This window comes from Sinohyriopsis cumingii, chromosome 12 (assembly GCF_028554795.1).
Source record: "Sinohyriopsis cumingii isolate HCF-2022 chromosome 12, ASM2855479v2, whole genome shotgun sequence".
In the NCBI taxonomy this organism is placed as follows: domain Eukaryota; kingdom Metazoa; phylum Mollusca; class Bivalvia; order Unionida; family Unionidae; genus Sinohyriopsis; species Sinohyriopsis cumingii.
This window is the reverse complement of record NC_142972.1, coordinates 90,153,061-90,174,192: the sequence shown is the minus strand read 5'-3', so window position 1 is coordinate 90,174,192 and position 21,132 is coordinate 90,153,061. Positions and strand designations below refer to the sequence as shown.

Here is a 21,132-nt window from a genome sequence, read left to right as displayed (position 1 = left end):
CAATTGGTTGGAAGAGTGTGTGTGTGTGTTGCACCTGATCAGGTTTGGCTTGTCAAACATTAATACTATTCGATCACATTATTATTATAAAAATTATAATGGACTCTCAATATTACCAATGTGGGAAAATAACTGAAGCTGACCAACAAATCCACGATGAAATCTCAAAGAGAACCACACTACTCAGGAAATACAAATGCATGTTTGTGGTCCCAGAAGCTATTTGCAGAGTTGCAGCAGCCACTGTTGTTTTGATTATAGTATAAATCATCACTGTGTCAACTAATAAGAGTAAGCCAATTAGAATTGTTGCTGGAACAACATCAGTAATAGCCATTGTGACTGACGGCAGTGGTAAAGGCATCTCATTATGGATGCTTTCATAAAAACCTGTCTATTTAGGTCTTACAACAGAACAAAGAAGTTTCATTACAATTAGTAAACTGTGGTTGATGTTTGTTGGCAATAAAATAATTAACATGATGGAGATTAAGGCTGTTGACAGAAATGGAAAACACAATCAGCTCTGAGCACAGATACAGAAGTGGGCATAGTAAATTTACAGCCAGTAATAATCAGGTAAATGTTTGCTGATGTTTGTGCATTTGAGGATACATTTGTGACTATTCACATTCCAGTCTGAAAGGTGTGTATTCAGGTTATAATAGCGGCTTAGTTGACTACTGTTGTAGGTCAGAGTTTTTACTCTTTTTTTTTTGAAGATGTATTGCTGTATTATTTCCCAATGAGTTTCCATTGTTGGAGGGCTCAAGTGACTGAATAAAAGTCCATGATGCACCTGTGGAAAATTCATATAATTTTCTCAAACTTGGATTTTTACTTGCCACATTTTCAAATAATAATGTCTTATCACGAAATTAAGGTTTGTCTTAGCCCAGAGTAAATTATAAAATCAAAATCTTAACACAGATCTAGTGTGGGCCACATTAACTGGAAATATCTCTGTGTGGTAGACAAACAGAATCATTTTCATGTGGCCAGACAAAAGTGACCAGACAAAAGAACACCTTGGTGACAATAAATCTATCGAAATTAGTGGTGACTGAACTGGAACAACCAGTAAAATATTTCCATTCTTCACAGTGATTTAGGCATTGTTAGCAGCTGGGGCTCCTACTTTTGCATAAATAGTTATGTTAGGAGTTGTCATTATAACATTCGGGATAGCCCTCAGAAAAGCGATTGGCAACATTTTGAGAGGAGCTTTTCTATTACCTGGAACGACTAACCTCAGACAGATGTCTTGTTTATGCTGTATTATTTTCAATAGACCACAACGTTAATCAGTCTCGATTTACTCATCAAACATCAGTTGAACATGTCCAAAGTGTCTTTATGCTGGTTGAATTCGTAGCCAAAGGTCCTCAAGGAATGATACTTCCGCAAGTTGGTAACTGGCATTATTTATCTGGAATCAACAGGACCCTGAATTCATTTGGTTGCATACATGATAATGCCTCAACATCTTTTGTATTTTGACTCTTACAGGCTTGCACCACTATTTTAAGTTGTTGATTACTTAACCCTAGGCAATGGGTTGCATTGACTGTTTCATACAAATCCAATGATACAAGCTCAGTTGGACAGGTCATTATGTGATGATCTTTATGAAGCATTGCATGCACTTGAGCATTCACCAGCTGCTCTTGCCCTTGTTGATTTTTGGCATTGTTACTTAGAACGTACACTTAATATCATACAAAATGCCTGTTACAATAGGTATGGTTATTATACAGCCTGACATGGTGTTGATGTAAGATCTGAAGATATTGGACTGAGTTTACCATCCGCACTGTTGCTGATGTCGACAGAGGAGAGCTGCAAATGTTTTAGGTACACCAACTGGAATCGTTGTTGGAACTATATCAGTAGTAACCAACAGGTGTGATTGGCAGAGCTGTAAAATGATATTTTCATGGCTTGTTTGCAGATATGTGGTTTTTTTTCAGAACTTCTCGCAGCAGCACAAAGACGTTTGAGTACAGTTGTACTCGGTGTTTATTGGGGATAAAATATTTAACATGGTTTAGTTTGAGAATGTGTTGGCAGATATCGAAAACCACCAGCAATTCCAAACACAAAAAATGCAGGATAGTGGATTTGCAGGCAGTAAAAAATGCATAAATGTTTATCAGTGCAAAAGTGGATAGATTTGTAATCATATTTGTCAGATCACAGTCTTAAAGACATGTATACCAGTAGTGTTTTAACAGAGGTTTTTGTCATTACTGATCTTGGTCAAAATCTTCCATCCTATCTGGCTCTCCTTTTGCATGGGTGCCTCTTGTTAACAATATCACGTAAGCATGTGCTCATGATATGAGGAAAATGTCATGGGGAATGGGTTCAGTAGTAGGCCATAACTTTGATCAGTAAAAAAAAAAAAAACATGGAATTATATGTCTCTGTTTTAAATCAATGTATTCTTAAAAATATCTCACAACCTATTTGTTATTATTATTTCTCAGATGGATCTGCAATTAGTTTTGTTTGTTTTAACACAGATGCCATCTGGACAAAGGAGAAACATCCAGAACTACATGCCAACAAATGTCACATCTTGCTGATAATGGAACAATTTAACATTATTGCCAAGCCGAGGTCGTTTAGTGAGATTGGGGAGAAGGTCAGTTGATACGAATGTTCCAGTTTTCTTCTTTTGTTTTATTTGCAAAATATCCATGTTGTTAGAACCTTAAATTTTAAATTGGAAAATACATTAAAAAAAACCCATTGTTTGTACATGAATGAACATCCTAAATAGTAGCTTTAAAATATTAATTAGCTGAAAAGTGGTTAGCATGTAAAGAAATGCTAAATGCATAAATTACTTGAAAATATATTATTTCAGTATATCCAGAGCCAGGGTGCTTGTAACTACTGAACCTCTGCTGCTCTGTATTTTCACTTCCAAAACCAATAAAAGATGCATTTACTGTAATCTCTTTACAAAGCTCACTATTTCCAAAATTCTGCTTCTAGTGTGGTAGAGGCCTATATACAATCTGAAATTCATCTGTCTGATCTTCCTGTCATTGTTCAATGTCGATTTGTGTGCACAGATGTAAATCAATTCTTTAAACCCCAGCTCTAACCATGCTTATTCTCGATCTAGGATTTATACAGAATTCCGCTTTATAGTATGGCCACGGGCAAACATTGTGGATGTGTCGTGATACCTCATACCAGCTTATTCTTTCCGTATCCCCAATATAGTCGTGATGGCACTGACTTTCACCCTCTTCTTTTTCACTTAATATAATAGATAGTCCACAAATATCTCTCTTATCAGACTTATCCTGACCACTCCATTGGCCTAGTGGTTAGAGCGTCCGTTTCGGAATTGGCAGGTTGTGGGTTCGAACCCCGGCCGAGTCATACCAAAGACTTACAAAAATGGTACTAACAGCTGCCTCGCTAGATGCTCAGCATTAAGAGGTTAGTGTTAGGACTGCTACAGGTTAATGCCAACTATGGCATTTGTTAATATAAACACCTTGTAAAACATCTTCATGAAAGCATTAGAAAAGAATCCCAAACAACTAGAAAAAGTAATTAGGCAGGAAAAGATTTAACATTTTTACCTTAATCCTGATTTTGTATTAAATGTGGATGCAGTAATAAAAATATTGAAATAGATTCTCTTAAGAAGCCTAAGTAGCTTGCAGAATTTGGTGTCATTCCGTCATTAAGGTTTTCATGTTTATACAAAGATGCCTCTACCATCAGATATAGCCACTGTGCAAATGCAGATATCGTCACTAAATGTATCTCCTTAAAACTGAATGCAAACTCCCTAAAACTGCACAATACAATAAAACCAAAATTCATAGAAAATATCCTTCAATATCAGGCCCCATATAAAAGTCGCATTTTGTAGCTAAGCAATTTCCAGATTTGCAGGGCATCTTGTTTATATTAGATTTATCATACATATTAGTAACTAAAATATTTGTAATGACATCTGCTTGAATTGTGGTTTATCCTGTTTTGATCCTGTGTATAAACAAATCTGCCAACTCTTACGATTTTGCCATAAGTCTTACAAAAATTGCCTTTAAAATACAGACTTACAGCATACTAGCAAAAGCTACTGAAAAAATTATCATTGCTGATAAGTCCAGTTAAGTGGTTCATCCATGTTTTATTTGGATCCGGATCTCATCTTAGAATTAGTAAAATTAGTCAGGGAACCAGACTATCTTTACAAAAACACCCTAGATGCTTTAAACTGCACCTATTTGTTCATGTGAAGTGTCTGCATGATCAAACTGTTGATTATAGAATTTTTTTAAATGGCGTCCAGAAAATGATGCATGTTTAAGATGAAAATAAGCTTCTAGAAAAGTGTTGCTAATCAGTTCAGAAGAATAAAAAGGAGTACTCAGATTTATGTGAATAAAAGCTGGAAAGGAAACAGTTATGAAAATTGGACATCACGTGTCAATTGGAGTATGTCTCGTGGCAGGAGATATGATTGCTGTCATCATGTGAAATGGAAAACAATTTCCAAGAATTATGTCAAGTTGAAAGATAGCAACAAGCTATTGAGCTGCATAGGGTTTGGAACTAGAGTTTGTGCAACTATACTAGTGGTAAATAAAGTCCACGCTTACTTTACAAAGTTTTCAGTTGAACATAATGTTTATCGTCAGTGCGTCAAACTTTTAATCACATTTTCCAGCTTTTACAAAAGCAGTTATTGATATTTTGTTACACTTTACTGAAAACTGGTTAATCTTGCGGAAAAAAATCAACTGCCTTACTGAGACGGACATGTCAGGGTTGGCAGGTCTGTATACATTTTATAAGTTAATGTATGGATTGAATGTTACCTTGTAATTGTTTTGTGTCTCTTTCATGGGCACATTTGTGGGGATTCATTTTAAGTTTTATGACATAGCATTCAAAAAATAAAATGAATTTGCAAAATACATACATTTAAATTTGAGATCCTTCCTTTTTTCTGTATTAAATCACTCCGGTATTGAATGCTTACATTTTCTTTCTTCGTTATTTTAGTTTATATAAGCAAAACTAAGCAAGCATACAGTATATGGTCTTTTGTGTGATATCCGTCTTGCAGTGTCTATTAATCAGTACTTGCTTGTGAACACAATAGAGGATTCATTTCTAGTCAGATTTGATATGTAAGCCTAACGATGAAGACCTTCTGTGTTAGTTATTGGCACATCTTCGTCTATTAATGAGGTGACAGTGCTTCTGATTGGTTGAATTTGTGAACACTTCAGCAGTCATATATCTGATTAGAATATGACCAGATGGCTGATAAATAAATGCTGTCATTATTGTGTCATTGGCAAGTGAATCTGAGGATATCTATGCATGCTGCATGATATTGGAAAGCACAGTGTTTGAACCAGGATATCTGTACATAGCATGATGCTGGAAGGCACATAGAGTGAACTAGGATATCTGTGTATACTGCATGATGTGCTGGAAAATAACAGACTGAACCAGGATATGTGTGTACTTCATGATGCTGGAAAGCAGAGAGAGTGAAATAGGATATCTATTTGTACACTGTATGATGCTGGAAAGCACAAATAGTGAACTAGGATATCTGTGTATACTAGTTGATGGTGGAAAGCACATAGAGTTGACTGATATCTGAGTTTAATGCATGATGCTGGAAAGAATAGAGAGTGAACTAGGATATCTCTGTATATTGCTTGATGCTGGAAAGCACAGTGAATATATGTGTATATTGAATGATGATGGAATGCACCAAGAGTGAACTAGGATATCTGTGTATATTGCATGATGATGAAAGTACCAAGAGTGAACTAGGATATCTGTGTATATTGCATGATGATGGAAAGCACCAAGAGGGAACTAAGATATTTATGAATGCTTCATAATGCTGGAAAGCTCAAACAGCTAGCAATATAAAAACACTGGGAACAAGGGGGTGTAACATGATGAAATAGTTGCATACAACATTATTTAAATAGCAGAAAAAGGAAAAAGTGCTTGGCCTTGTAATGTTATGTTAGTGCTTGGCTTTGAAATGTAATGATAGTGCATGACCTTGAAATGTTTCAGGCTGCAGATTTCTGCTATTCAGACACTTCACAATGTCAAATAGCTATCAGCATTCAGTGGTAGCTTATTGGCATGATTGCATCAGAACATAAAAATAGAACTTTTAATGTTGAATAATATTGTTTTAATGAACAAATGTGCAAAATAATTTATTGCTGGATACAAGAAAAGTCTTAGCTTTAAGATGTGACCACAGCGTATAGATTTGTATGCTCACTCAAGTCCATTTTGCCATCCACTCTCCATCAACGTTTGTCTCATAAGGTCCATCAAAGTTAGAGGTTGGTGGTGGGGCATGCTAACTCATGCCCCCATTTTGCTATCCATTCACACACATATTGCTTTATTATAGTTTTGACACTTAAGATTCATCAAAGTTGGAAGTTGTATTTCAGTTGGGGGATGGTGACATGCTAACTCATTTTCCTATGTTGCCACACACACACACACACACACACATTGCTTTATTCCAGTTTTGACACTTTTCAGATTCATGAACATTGGGACTTTTATTTTAATTTTTTTGGGGAGGGTGTTAAATTTTAAAACAAATATCAATAACACATTATGAAATTTTCTTTTTTTTTATACAACTTTCACCGTAACTGATAAATGTGATGAGAAGTCATTATTGTTTTGACAAAATATTAATTGCACCTTTTGACGGACATGGATTGTATTTTAGAGAAAATAAATGGACTTGTGACTGTGTTTTCATTAAACTATTTGTCAGAGAATGACAAATGTCCCTGATTTTACAGTTTGCGTACTCACCACCTATAAATGTCCTGTTGATCACTTGTATGTGAAATGTACATGAAGCATAGAATAATATTGTTTTCACTTGTACTGTGTTTATATCGAGTGACATTTAACATATGTCTTTATGCAAAGTAAAAGTAACTTATAAGGGACTTAAAAGTCCTATATAGCATATATCATTTTTATAAGTCAGAATAAGTCATTTCTGTAAGAGATAAGATATCATGATTTGACAAAAGGCTGAGAGGCTTACGTTGTTTAGCTACATGCTCATAAAGAGGTGATGTCACTCTTACCAATATAGAACACTCAATGTCAAAACACACATCTAACAATAAAATCTCCATGAACACATGCCTGTGTTGACAGTATATCTAAATGACCCAAGGAAACACAAACACCAGATGTACAACCAGTAGTATTTATGTGTTAAAGCAAAATATAAAGCATTACTCATTTCTTTGCAATCAGGAATATAATGCATCTTAAGTTACCTAGCCCACTTGTGACATTAGATGTGTTGAGCTGATCAGTATATAATATTATAATATAGAGATTGTTTCAGAAGGAGGATTATTGAACAATAATGATTTTCGTTAGCAGAAGATCTCAGTAAAATTGGGACAATTATGGGGGAAGGGGCTATTAGAAATCTTGAAATGCAAATTATAAGTACTGTCAGAACTACTTGACGACATAACATGAGTGTGCAAATTACCAAAGAAACATTGTTACACACTACAAGGTAATACAAATGGTAATTGATAACTTCATAAGTTTGGTAATTTGATATACGAGTATTATGTTAAAATCTTTTATTCTCACATTCGTAACTTCAGCATGGAAGATTAATACTTTGGTAGAGATAGAGTTGTCCAGTACTTTTCTGATCGTATGTTTCTTACATCCCTGCAATGTGTTTAAAATTCTGCTACCATCACAATTATGAAAAGATAAATAGGTTTAGCAAACTCTATAAAAATATTTACTTATTATAATAAAACAAATTCAGTCATAACGTATAACACCAGTATTTGACATAATTGCATTACATGTGAATTATACATATATCAATAACTGCATATGTCAACTATACTCAAATCAATAATTACATTACATTTAAACAATACACTTATCACTAAAATGTTATTTGGTGAGTATGCTGAATTTAATAGGGGTAATATAGTACCTGTAAATATTGCCTTGGGATTATAATCAATGACATCCAAGTTAGAAAATTCCATCCATTATTATCTTATCCTTCTGGCAGTATTAGGATAAGTAATAGTTATTCATGTTGGAACCATATTACCAATCTGGCAGTTTTATGGTATATAATAGTTATTCATATTGGAATAATGTTACCCTTCTGACAGTGTAAGGGTAGGTAATAGCTATTCGTATTGCAATAATGTTACCCTTCTGGTAATGCATTGGTAGGTAATAGTTATTCATATTGCAATCATGTTACCCTTCTGGCAGTGTAATGGTGTATAATAGCTACTCCTATAGGAATCATGTTACCCTGATGGCAGTGTAAGAGTAGATAATAACTATTCTTATAGGAATCATTTTACCCTTCTGGAAGTGTAAGGGTAGGTAATAGTTATTCAAATTACAATCATGTTACCATCTGGCAGTGTAAGGGTAGATAACACCTATTCATACAGGAATCAGGTGACCCTTCTGGCAGGGTAAGGGTAGGTAAAAGCCATTCATATTGCAATCATGTTATCCTTCTTTCAATGTTATGGTAGATAATAGCTGTTCTTATTGGAATTATGTTACCCTTCTGGCAGTGTAAAATATTTAATAGATATTCATATTGGAATCCTGCTACTATTCTGGCATTGTAAGGGTAGGTAATAGCTATTTATATTGCAATCATGTTACCCTTCTGATTATTTGTGGATGTTGCTGGAATTTTAGGGTAAGTTTTATCTTTCAGTTCACATCCTGAAATTTTCAAGGCCTCCCATCAACATATTTATATATTTTGACAATGTAACATGATGGTGGAATAAAGAATATTTGATATAAATCTATAAGATGCCCTCTAGAGATTTCACACCACTCATTTTAATATGTTTCTTGTCTCTGATGTCTTAAACCAGTCCACCCCCAAATAATTATGGTATATTTTGTACTGATTTCCATTTCACAAATTATTCTTCTGCAGGAATAATACCATGATGTAGAGAGGTCGGTAGGGGAAATTGGGTGCATAAAAAGTCGCCACAGTAAACACACACCACCTGCATTTTATGTACATATTGTACATGCATAAATAGATGACAAATATGTTGCCTTTAGTGTGATTAGGTTTACAAGTTTACCAAGAGTCAGCTCACATATATAGGGAGAATGAAAGCATCTTTCTTCTCTGGATTCCACTGGCATCTTTCTCTGATTTTCTCGAGTCTAATAAAAAAGGAAGACTACTCGATGTCAGGAGTGGTGGGATCCTTCTCCTAGCCCTTAGGAGCACAGTGAAAGAAAGCTCATTGTTCCCAGGAATTTATGAGATCTCTCTCTTTAGAGAAATAGTACAAGAACCCTTGGATCCCTGTTGGTTGGACTGATGCAGTCAGATCCTGCTGGAGTTTGTTTCAGGATCCCGTCTAAGGATGGAATAACACAAGTAAAAGTCCTTGTCAGTGGGAGTCGCATTAGTAGTACAGGGATAGTGTACGTGTTGATACCCCTCCTCAGACTCCACTCTACCAACTAATCATGTTCGAATTTAAAAATTGATTTCTTTGGGTAGGGATGTTGAATCGATTGACATCCCCATATTCTATGGTACTTTTGAATCACCATAAGATGGCAAAAAAATTGCATGGAATTACTAGCATACCGGTTTACCAATTTATTGAATAATGGTTCTTGAAATCAAGTAAAAGGCAAGCTAATCAATTGCTGAACCCAAAGAAACAATTGAATTGTATTGATTTCGGTTTACAATTAAATGGTGACAAGTACAGTTGAGTAAAATTTACATTCAGGTTGATTCTGTGACATTAACATAAGCCTTAATATGTGCAGTATTAAAGGACCAGTGTATAAGTTGTACAAGAAATGAAAATACAAGCCATGGATGCAAAGATTAAAACATATCACATGGTGTACAACCTGTGTACATCAAAAAAAAGACAAATTACCTACATAAAATTTGAGACTTATGCAATATATATATATATATATATATATATATATATATATATATATATATATATATATATATATGTGTGTGTGTGTGTTATTTTAGGTGGAGAACTATTTCCTTACCCCTTGTATGCTTCGTCAAGAATCTCCCAGAGATGTTATCTCCCCTGGACAAGATCCACGCATGGTGAGCACACCGGTCTTGTGCTGTGTCTTTCGTGGGAAGTATCTACCACCTCCCATATTTCACAGGCTTATTGCTGCCTGTGTAGCTCGCTGGCCAGTTGCCAAGAAGAAGGAGACATCAGAAAGTCTAATTTTCTGTGGTTGCTGCGTTTTTGACATTGGCCTTTTTCACAGGTTGACCTTGCACTGTAGGAACCATACAGTTTTTGCAAGAGTAACAAGGATGGTGATCGATGAAGTCAAAACTCCTGATGCAAAGTTGTGTACCAGAGTTAGAAAGTTCATTTCTCTGAATCTCTCCAAGATTACGTCTTACCTTGCCCAGAACTTACAATTCGAGTTGCGTGTACAGTACCCACAATCTCAAGGTATCTCTGAAGACGGCATGATTTGTTTTTCCCCATTTGAGATGTGGTTTGCAGACGAGGTGAGTCGTTCTTCAATATTATTAAATGTAAGGAACATACTATTTTATTATTGCCTTCTCCTAATGTACTGCTCTAGTTTAGTTTTGTCTTGTTGTTCAGTGTACATGTGATTATGTCATAGGTGAAGTTTCATTACCTCACAAGATCACACTGTAGGAGAAAAAGTTCAGTTGGAAAATGTAGTAATTGAACTTAAACATTATGTGATGCAGGGATGGTCCTGGCTTTTAAAAAGCTGTCGCCAAAAAAATCGCCAACCTCAATATTTTGTCGCCAATTTTCAAAAAGTGTCGCCAAAACAAGTAGTGTACATTTTTCCAAGTGTTAATTTAGTCTATTAATGTAACAGGCAATGAAAATTACAAAAGATGGGTTAGTTAATACTTTAATTACAACAAGCATTAACAAAATGTTACAAACTGTTACATGAAGATCTGTCGCGATTTTAGAGTTGCCCACTTGTTGAATGCAGTTTCAAAGTCTAATTTTTCACATCTGTACATGCTGATTCTCATTAAATTCTCGAGAGATGAGATGCAGAGCTTATTTCTGATGTCAGTTTTTATGAGGTTCATCTTACTGAATCCACGTTCAGTCTACAGTGCTGACAGGTGACACCAGTAGTCTCTCAGCAGCCCCCCACCCCCCGCTAGCATCCCAAAGCTTATAGTGAATTGCTTCCTAAATCCCAAGAATGATCACTGAATGCGGTATAAATTTTCTTGACAAGCAAAATAGGATCTCCATTCCCACGAATGAAACTTACACGAGTCAACACCTGGCAATATTGGACCGTATATATAAGCATAAATTCACACCCAATTTAGGGATTCTTTCACTCCTGTATTTTGAGAAATAAATAATTATTATTAATTATGCAAAACTGTTTGTGTTTTTTTTTTTTTGCTATTTCTTTTTGCGGAGTTTAAGTCTCTGCAGCCGTAACACGGAATTGATGGCAAAAGGAAAAGATCAATGAGTAAAATGCTGCACTGGCGACAGATATAATTGTGATTGAGATTTTTTCCATTTGCTTTGTATTTATACACAGTCGGTACTTCAAAGGTTATAAGTTTTCTATGAAGGTTTAGCAAAACAATCGTATTGGTATATGTATAAAAAGAAAAACACAGGAGGATTAGCCATACAATTTAATTGTATCTGTTCTATTCGCGTCTTCAGAAGTCGGTCAGTTGTAGGTATAGTGTGGTAGCATGATTGACTGTAACACAGCATACAGTACTCAGCCCGGATGTCAGCATAAGCAGATTATGATGTAACAATGCACTGTAAAGATGGGGTTGACAATACGAACAAAGGATCGTTTGTGTAACAGATTGATTCCAATGCATTGCTTAGTCAGGTTTGTGGCTTCCTTTCCTTCCTTTTAATTTATCCAGTCCAAATCCATGATTGTATGTACAAATTAAATAACCAAAAAATATGTCGCCAAAAAATCGCCAGATGGGATATTTTTGTCGCCAATAAGGAAAAAATATCGCAATTTGCGACATTGGCGAAGCCCAGGACGATCCCTGTGATGTAATATGATATCATGTGATATTTGTCTTATGACTTGAGCAGGTGTAATAACCATTGTTTAGGACATAACACAGAGCGTATGTGAAATATTTAATGTAATGAAATTCATTCCTGTTTTTGGACCTCAATGTGGGAATTCTACTTAATGCTTTAATGACCTTAAAAATCTTCTAACGTGAATTGACCTAAAATATGGTACGCAGTCTCTTAAATAGATAATGGACTATGTTGTCTACATTAAGACAAATCAGTTACAATGCTTTGAAGATAAATGTAAAGCGAATCAGTTATTCATAATAAAAACATAAAGTTGGTCATGAAAGTGACAATTTGGGGTATATTTTATTAACTTTGAATGTATATTTTAATAAAATATTGATATATATTTCCATTAGCCGACTGCATTCATTTAACATAAAAACGATAGTTAGAAAGTGTTTTTTGTGTAAATTATGTACTTTAAATGTAATGAGAGAAAAATTGTAAACCCCAGCTATATCCTAGAATATATCATTTGACCTTAACTGTAACTTGTTTAGCAAATTTACCTCAAAGGCTGAGTTAATGTTTATCTTCTTTAATTTAATAATATTGTCCATTTTCACTTTTTGACATTGATATTTCAGCAATCAGAAGGTTTTGAAATGTCCACATTTTGTGACTAATCCTGATTGTAAATTACTTGAAAGATTGCCATGAAAATTTTCATACACATTCATCCCATGGTCTAGGTGATCTTAAATGAAATTGGTGCTGCTTGAACATCAAGTGTGTTCATCATAGCAGCTGTCTTCAAAAATTATGTTGTTGCTACTTTTCCTACACCACAGATGGTCATATTAATTGGTCATATTAATATAGGTTGTCAATAAAAGACTTCTTATGATATCTAATTGGTTATCGATTAAAGCGCAATATGGTCACCACATTGGTGTGTACCTTTACATCAGCTATGAATGGATTTTCTTTTCAATTCCCAGTTTGTGGATAAACAACTTAAATGGTTTTTTATGTCAGGTTCAAGGTCAATTTGTCCCTCACTATATTGTCATATTCTGAATATGCTAACTCAAACCTGTAATTTGTAACATTGTATACTGGAGATAGATTTATTAAATGTCACTCTCCGCAATTACTAAACAGTGTATTTACTTCTTTTTATCAGTGTAGTAATGCAGTCATTAAAAAACATTAGCTTAACTTGGAAGCAAAATCCAAGTTAATGTAATTTATCTTTGGTGGCATATGCAGTAATATTGTGTTCTTCATCTGGTGTGCTTTAGCACATGATTGGCACTGCCGCTTGTCCTAAACTTGTAAAAGGATTGCCACTGAACTTAGAGACATATTGGTCAAAGGGTCTGTTTGGTTCTAAATGAAAATGGTAGCCCTTGGACAGCTATTTTGATTGTTATCACAACATCTAATTGAAGAGTCATATTAACATTTAATTTTACTAAAAGACTTTGTATGTCTGATTGTTTCTAAATGAAAATTGTACCCATTTGATATCTTATGTGTCTGCCACAGCATTTTGCCACTACTACAACTAAATAAATAGTCATATCGACACTGAAAGATCATTTTGTAATGTCTGGTAGGTTCTAAATATAAATGATGTAAATATGGCTGCTATGAAGACCATCTTAAAAATAATGTTCAGGTTTTTATTTAAAGATTTATTATGATGTCATGATGTCGATTAATGAAATTGTCACTGAGCAATGTGACATCCTCTATAGCAACCATGGTGATTTGTGCTTAATGCCATTTTTAAGTACATGATAGGCTATACATGGCAACTGATACATTTATGTCTTTGGGTAATTATGAACCATGGGAAATCTCGCTAAGAATCACAGGTTCACAGGAAGCTAAGGCTGCCATGGTGGCCATCTTGTCATGTGACATTTTGTTCCAAGACTTAGTTTATCCAGTTGGTCTTAAAATGAAAATGGTTCCCATCCAACATCCGATATATCCACATTGTTAGTCATCTTAACAATCTTTGTATCACAAATTCATCAGGATGGATGCTCATACCCGCATGGAATTTTCACTAAAAGACTTCCAATTTTATCTAGTTGATATTAAATTAAAATGGCCTTGGTCTGATTGTGGTTGAGTATATTACCACTCACAAATCCATGTTTCTGATCCAATTTTAGTTTTACTTGGTAAGGCATTTACGTGAGCTCAAGGATGTGAAAAGATCTACAGATATTAATGAGGTGACCAGAGTCCATATATATATATATATATATATATATATATATATATATATATATATATGCACAAACACACAGACTTCAACTGTCTTACACTTACAGACAATATCACACACATACACTATCACACATATGCATAGATACATACAGACAATTACATGCACTGTATATTATACTATCAGACACAAACACTATCAGACACATACATAAATACATACGAAGAGATAATTACTGCTCTAGTGGCCTAGTGGATAGAGCATCCGTCTCGGAAGTGGTAGGTTGTGGGTTTTATATCCGGCCAAGTCATACCAGTGACTTACAGAAATGGTACTAACAGCTTCCTCGCTTGGAGCCCAGCATTATGAGGTTAGTGTTAGGACTGGTTGGGCTGGTGTCAGGATAATGTGACTTGGTGGGACATCACGCTACATGTCTGAGACATAATACCCCAGTGCTAGACATCATTATAAACTGCCACACTGCAGACATCATACAATAGGACTAAAAAATTGTTAAAGCTATGTTAAAAATCCAAATCACACACACACACACAAACAGATAATTACATACACTATACTATCACACACTTGCACTATCACACACATACATAGATACATACAAACCGATAATTACAGACATATATATTACACTATTACACACATACACTATAACACACATACATAGATGCATACAAACAGATAATTACAGACACTATATATTACACTGTCCCACACATAAACTATCACAAACATACTTTGATGCATACATAGATACAAACAAAAACAGTTACATAAAGAATATTACACACTGTCAAACATTCACTATAATGCAAATAAAGACACACTCACACACAGGCACACTATATGCATACAAAATCACAGCAAAGAAATAGTATTTTATCCATACACGCATACATTTACATTTCTAGTAGACTGATGTCATAGAAAGTGAAAGTTTAAAAACAAATCACTTCCTTATCGTCTTTCGTGCCACTACAAATATTGATTCTCCATATTTGAAATGGTAGGTGAAAAGCAGAGGACATATCATGAAAGACATCCGACTCTAAGAGTGGTATGTCTTTTGGAAAAGTCCATCCTCATTGTAAGTAAGCAATAATATATATATATATATATATATATATATATATATATATATATATATATATATATATATATATATATATATACACACACACATATATATATATATATATATATATATATATATATATACACACACACATATATATATATATATATATATATATATATATATATATATATATATATATATATATATTCCTGTCAACCTAATATCATGAATATTTGCTGCAAATAGATTCTTCGATATTACCATTGAGATCCCATAAATATCCATCCTGATGCTCCTTGAAAGTCCATCCTGATGCTATTTTTTATATCACTACTGAAAAATAAGCAGATCTGATATGATTTGCAGACATTTCCTAACATCAAGCACTCAATGTATGCAGTCAAAGAGAAACCCCATTCTTTCATTCCATCTTGATAAACTAGAACCAACATTTTCGTGTACTGATTTTACATTAGTTTTAAGATCATCAGAATTGTCATTGTTAGTGTATGTTTGGTCATTGATTGAATCTTTTAGTAACATTGACCTTTCTCGTTCTTTAGGGGCATGATCCTGATACACCCATAACACCAGAGCACATGAATCATTCTCGCCTCTGTATTGCTCTTGCAACTGTTTGTGGAGATGCCATGAGACAAGTCCTCCGTACCCAAGTTCCTGCACCACACACAGACATCTACCAGGCAATCCTGGCCAATAGAGTCAACCTGACCAGGAGACAAGGAAGACCGCTTCTTAACCCTGATCAAAGTCAGCTGGTGTTTCCAGATCCCCAGGGGCAAAAGACAGGAACATTAGACCAGTTCGATCTTTCCTTGTTATATACTCTAATCAGAAATGTCAGCTCAGTCATGGCTCCATTAACCGGCTGGGGAAATGACCCGCTAGATCAGCCAAGGGACAGATCTCTAGGAGCTAGTGTGGAGCGAATTCGCTCATATAGGAATCATATCAGTGGTCATTCCCCAGATGGAAAGATGAGTCATAAAGCTTTAGAGGATTACTGGAACAAGTTTGAAGCTGTGCTTCACGACATAGAAGCTGTAATTGGTGGACAGCCAGTGTACAACCAAGAGTTGGAGAAGCAAAAGAGTCAGGTGATATCCATCTATGAAGCATGTTAGCTACAAATGAACATCATGAAGACAGACCAACAGGTACAAAGTATAAGTGCAGTGTGCATGATATGATGGCAGCAACAGCAACAATGTATAAGTGTATGTGATCAGATGGCAGCAGCAGGTACTAAGTATAAGTAGAGTGTTTCTAATATGATGGCAACAAGAGGTACAAAGTATAAGTACAGTGTGTGTGATATGAAGTCAACAACAGGTACAAAGTGTAAGTACAGTGTGCATGATATGGCAGCAACAGGTACAAAGTATAAGTACAGTGTGCATGTTATGGCAGCAACAGGTACAAAGTAAGAGTACAGTGGGCATGATATGGCAGCAACAGGTACAAAGTATAAGTACAGCATGCATGTTATGGCAGCAACATGTACAAAGTAAGAGTACAGTGTGCGTGAAGTCACAGCAACAGATACAAAGTATAAGTACAGTGTGCATGTTATGGCAGCAACAAGTACAAAGTATAAGTACAGTGTGCATGTTATGGTAGCAACAGGTACAAAGTTAGAGTACAGTGTGCATGATATGGCAGCAACAGGTACAACGTATAAGTACAGCATGCATGTTATGGCAGCAATAGGTACAAAGAGTACAGTGTGCATGATTTGGCAGCAACAGGTAGAGATTGTAAGTACAGTGTGCATGATTTGGCAGCAACAGGTAGAGATTGTAAGTACAGCGTGCATGTTATGGCAGCAACAAATGCAAAGTATAAGTAGAGCGTGCATGTTATGACAGCAACAGATACAAAGTATAAGTAGAGCGTGCATGTTATGACAGCAACAGATACAAAGTATAAGTACAGCGTGCATGTTATGACAGCAACAGATACAAAGTATAAGTACAGCATGTATGTTATGGCAGCAACAGATGCAAAGTATAAGTACAGCGTGCATGTTATGACAGCAACAGATACAAAGTATAAGTACAGCGTGCATGTTATGGCAGCAACAGATACAAAGTATAAGTACAGTGTGCATGTTATGGAAGCAACAGGTACAAAGTATAAGTACAGCGTGCATGTTATGGCAGCAACAGGTACATAGTGCAAGTACAGCGTGCATGTCATGTAAGCAACAGGTACAAAGTATGAATACAACTTATGATAAGTGGGGTTCAGAGGTTGGTTTCAACTTAACTGTCATGTTAATATGAGGTTTAAATTGTAAAGCTTTTCTGGATGCTTATTGGGTGTATATAAAAGTGGAAAATAAATATTGAGTGTGAAACCCATGGATACTTAATGGGAGTATTTAATATTGGAATATGAATAATGGGTGTAACACTTGTAACAGTATTTGTTGTCAGTAAGAAGAATATCCCCATATATTTAAAAATCTAAATACAATGTCATCTTTTGCACATAATATTGCATCACATTTGTATCAAGCGATAATCCTAATCTATTCTACTGTATGATAGAAGCTTTCATCAATTTTATTGTTAGAGAGTGAATATTTAAATTAAAACTGCTAATTTTACCTCACTTAGAGCATCTGATGATATTATTGTTACAAGAACATTTTTTTAATGTTATGCAATCTTTGTACCCATTTTAATTTTCAGTAATTGATATAAGATTTGCTATTTTGTGTAGGGAACATCAGCATATCTTACCAAGACATATTCTTGGCCATTGAGGCTTTTCCAATGATATATGTTTGTATTATCTATATGATTTTGATGTTTAGAAGTGTATGCTTTGACAGATGGTACAATGACATGTACATTATATTGATGTCTGTGGAAGTGGGTGTTTTACCAAATGGTACATTGACATGTACAATAGTTTGATGTCTGTGGAAGTCAATATTATGTCAACTGGTAATGACATCTACAGTACTTTCTAATGTCTGTAGAAGAGTCGATTATGTCAAATGGTATTAAGGTATCTGTAAATGAATTTTAAGAGTCTATGATGAGTGTTTTGGGGGGATGGACAAAATAACAGTTTAAAGAGACTGTTTAAATAATGATACTGTTTGCATATTTTATTGAACATTGATGAAGAAAACAACTTGTATTTTTAATAAAATTATATAAATTTATAGTTTTGTTTTTAACTTACATACTTGTAAGATACACTGTATTAAAGGTATAGGGTTTAGTTGATGTGGAAAATTAAATCTAGTTTTTTCTAAAGTTCAGGCATTCCACTGGTTTTTTTTTAAAGAGGTATCTATGACAAGATCTGTATGCTTTTTTTCAGATTTGTCCTATAAGAGTTACTACAGATGTGGAAGCAGAATGTTTGATCCCAGGCACCAGCAAAATGAACTCGGGATACACATTCCTATACTAAAAGTCACTACAGTATGTGGCTATATTTAGGATCCAGCATTATCCACAATCCAGTGACACTGTTGTGTGTGGTTAAGGGCCAAGCAACATGCACGATCCCATGCCAAGATATACTTCTGTGTGTGGCCGTAATTAGAAACAAACATGTATAATCCCATGTCTATTAATGTGGCCATAATTCAGACCCAGCATTGTGCATGATTCCATCTCTAATAATACTACTGTATGTCATAATAATGAGGGTCCAGCGTTCTGATAGAGGAGTTATCAAGTTCACTGAGAAATGTTATATTGTTTAGTGACTGTTTGATTGGATGTGTAAGAAGTGATTTGTCATTTGGATAGGCAATTGGTGAGCAAAAAGAGAAAACAATTATAGTGTTGTCTATGTGACTTACTGTTATTTTTCTGAGAAATAGTGAGTAATGGTGGTGATTTCACTGAGGACAACACATTAAGACTGTTCCTGTTACTTTTTGGGAAATAGTGAATGCTGGTGGTGCACTCACTGAGGACAACATAATAGGAATGTTCCTGATATTTTTGAGAAATAGTGAATTATTATGGTGCATTCACTGAGGACTACAAATTAAGACTTTTCCTGGTATTTTTGAGAAATACTGAATTACAGTTGCACTTTCACTGTGGACAACACATTAAGACTGTTCATGTTATTTTTTAGAAATAGTGAATTATGGTGGTGCACTCACTGAGGACAACACATTAAGACTGTTCCTGGTATTTTTTAGAAATAGTGAATTATAGTGGTACTTTCACTGAGGACAACACAATAAGACTGTTCCTGCTATTTTTGAGAAATAGTGAATTATAGAGGTGCATTCACTGAGGACAACACCATAAGGTTGTTCATGTTGTTCATGTTATTTTTTAGAAATACTGACTTATAGTGGTGCACTCACTTAGGACAACACATTAAGACTGTTCGTGCTATTTTTGAGAAATAGTGAATAATAGTGGTGCTTTCACTGAGGGCAGCAGAAATACTACCATTCAAAGTATAAAGTATTGCATATTGGACAATTTCATTACATTTTATGATATCTATTTGGTCCATTCAGTGGCTGCTTTTGGTAAATATATAGTCATAGTAACATGAGGTTATAAATGAAATACTTATATTTGGTCCCAAATGAAAATGGCGGCAATTAGAGAGGCGTCTTTTGAGGATGTTAGCTCTTACAAAATTGGTTTTGTTACCAATGTTGATTCATCAGTTTTCAGATGAATAACAGAAATACTGTTAATATCCAGCAGTTAAAAATGAATAAGCTGACCTGTATGTCATTTTTTAATTCCTTTTGTAATGTAGAGCATCGATCTATTATGGGAACTTTTGTTTCATAATATCTGACTAAATTGTTGTTTTTAATATGTTCTGATTTTGATGCGATTGATTTGATTTAATATTAGGTTTTTATCCATATATTTATTTTATTTGCCCTATAACATCCTTCTGAAACTTGGTAACCTAAAAGTCGATATAATTGAGACCCTGGACCCTAGAAATATACTATGATAGACAGAGCTAAACCCCTCAAACTGGCCCAATATAAAATTACAATTACTTGGTTTCAAACACGCCTAATTCAAAAGTAGGTGTACACATATGGTTTTGTTTTGTCAGATTTTATGTAATAGGCTCTGTTTATATTTGTCTCATGGAGTATAGGTATGTTTATAACAGAGTATGTTTGTATGATAGAGTATGGGTATGTTTATAACAGAGAATGCTTGTATAATAGAGTATATATATATATATATATATATATATATATATATATATATATACTCTATTATACAAGCATTCTCTGTTATAAACATACCTATTCTCTATTATACAAACATACTCTGTTAAATACATACCTATACTCTATTATACAAGCATTCTCTGTTATAAACACTTGTGATCTTCGGATGATGTGAACAAATCTACAGACGATTGCCAAAGGTTTTATGAATCAATTAAATATTGCCAAAACAAGATGCACTCAGAGTGATACTGGGAAGGATTTAATCATATTTATAATAGTTCTAAATTTTATAAATATTTAATTATATAAAGATGATGCACATGCAAGTAATTATCAAAGTAAATTGAGGATTCAAATAACGTACATAAAAGCTTAAATTTAGAAACAAAAAGCTAATTTATACAGATTGTAAAAC

The 21,132-nt window shown here is 34.5% G+C and overlaps 1 protein-coding gene across 1 annotated transcript in view; it reads left to right on the top strand.

Moving 5' to 3' along the window:
* LOC149786949 (uncharacterized) overlaps positions 1–20,337 on the top strand; it is a 129,844-nt gene extending 109,507 nt beyond the window's left edge. The window contains exons 25-28 of the mRNA XM_089976001.1: positions 2,526–2,647; positions 10,118–10,627; positions 16,057–16,671; positions 18,854–20,337. Of these exons, the coding sequence (XP_089832127.1) occupies positions 2,526–2,647; positions 10,118–10,627; positions 16,057–16,638 (1,214 nt within the window). The 3' untranslated portion in view covers positions 16,639–16,671; positions 18,854–20,337. The remainder of the gene's footprint in view (positions 1–2,525; positions 2,648–10,117; positions 10,628–16,056; positions 16,672–18,853) is intronic.
* Positions 20,338–21,132: the final 795 nt, after the last annotated feature.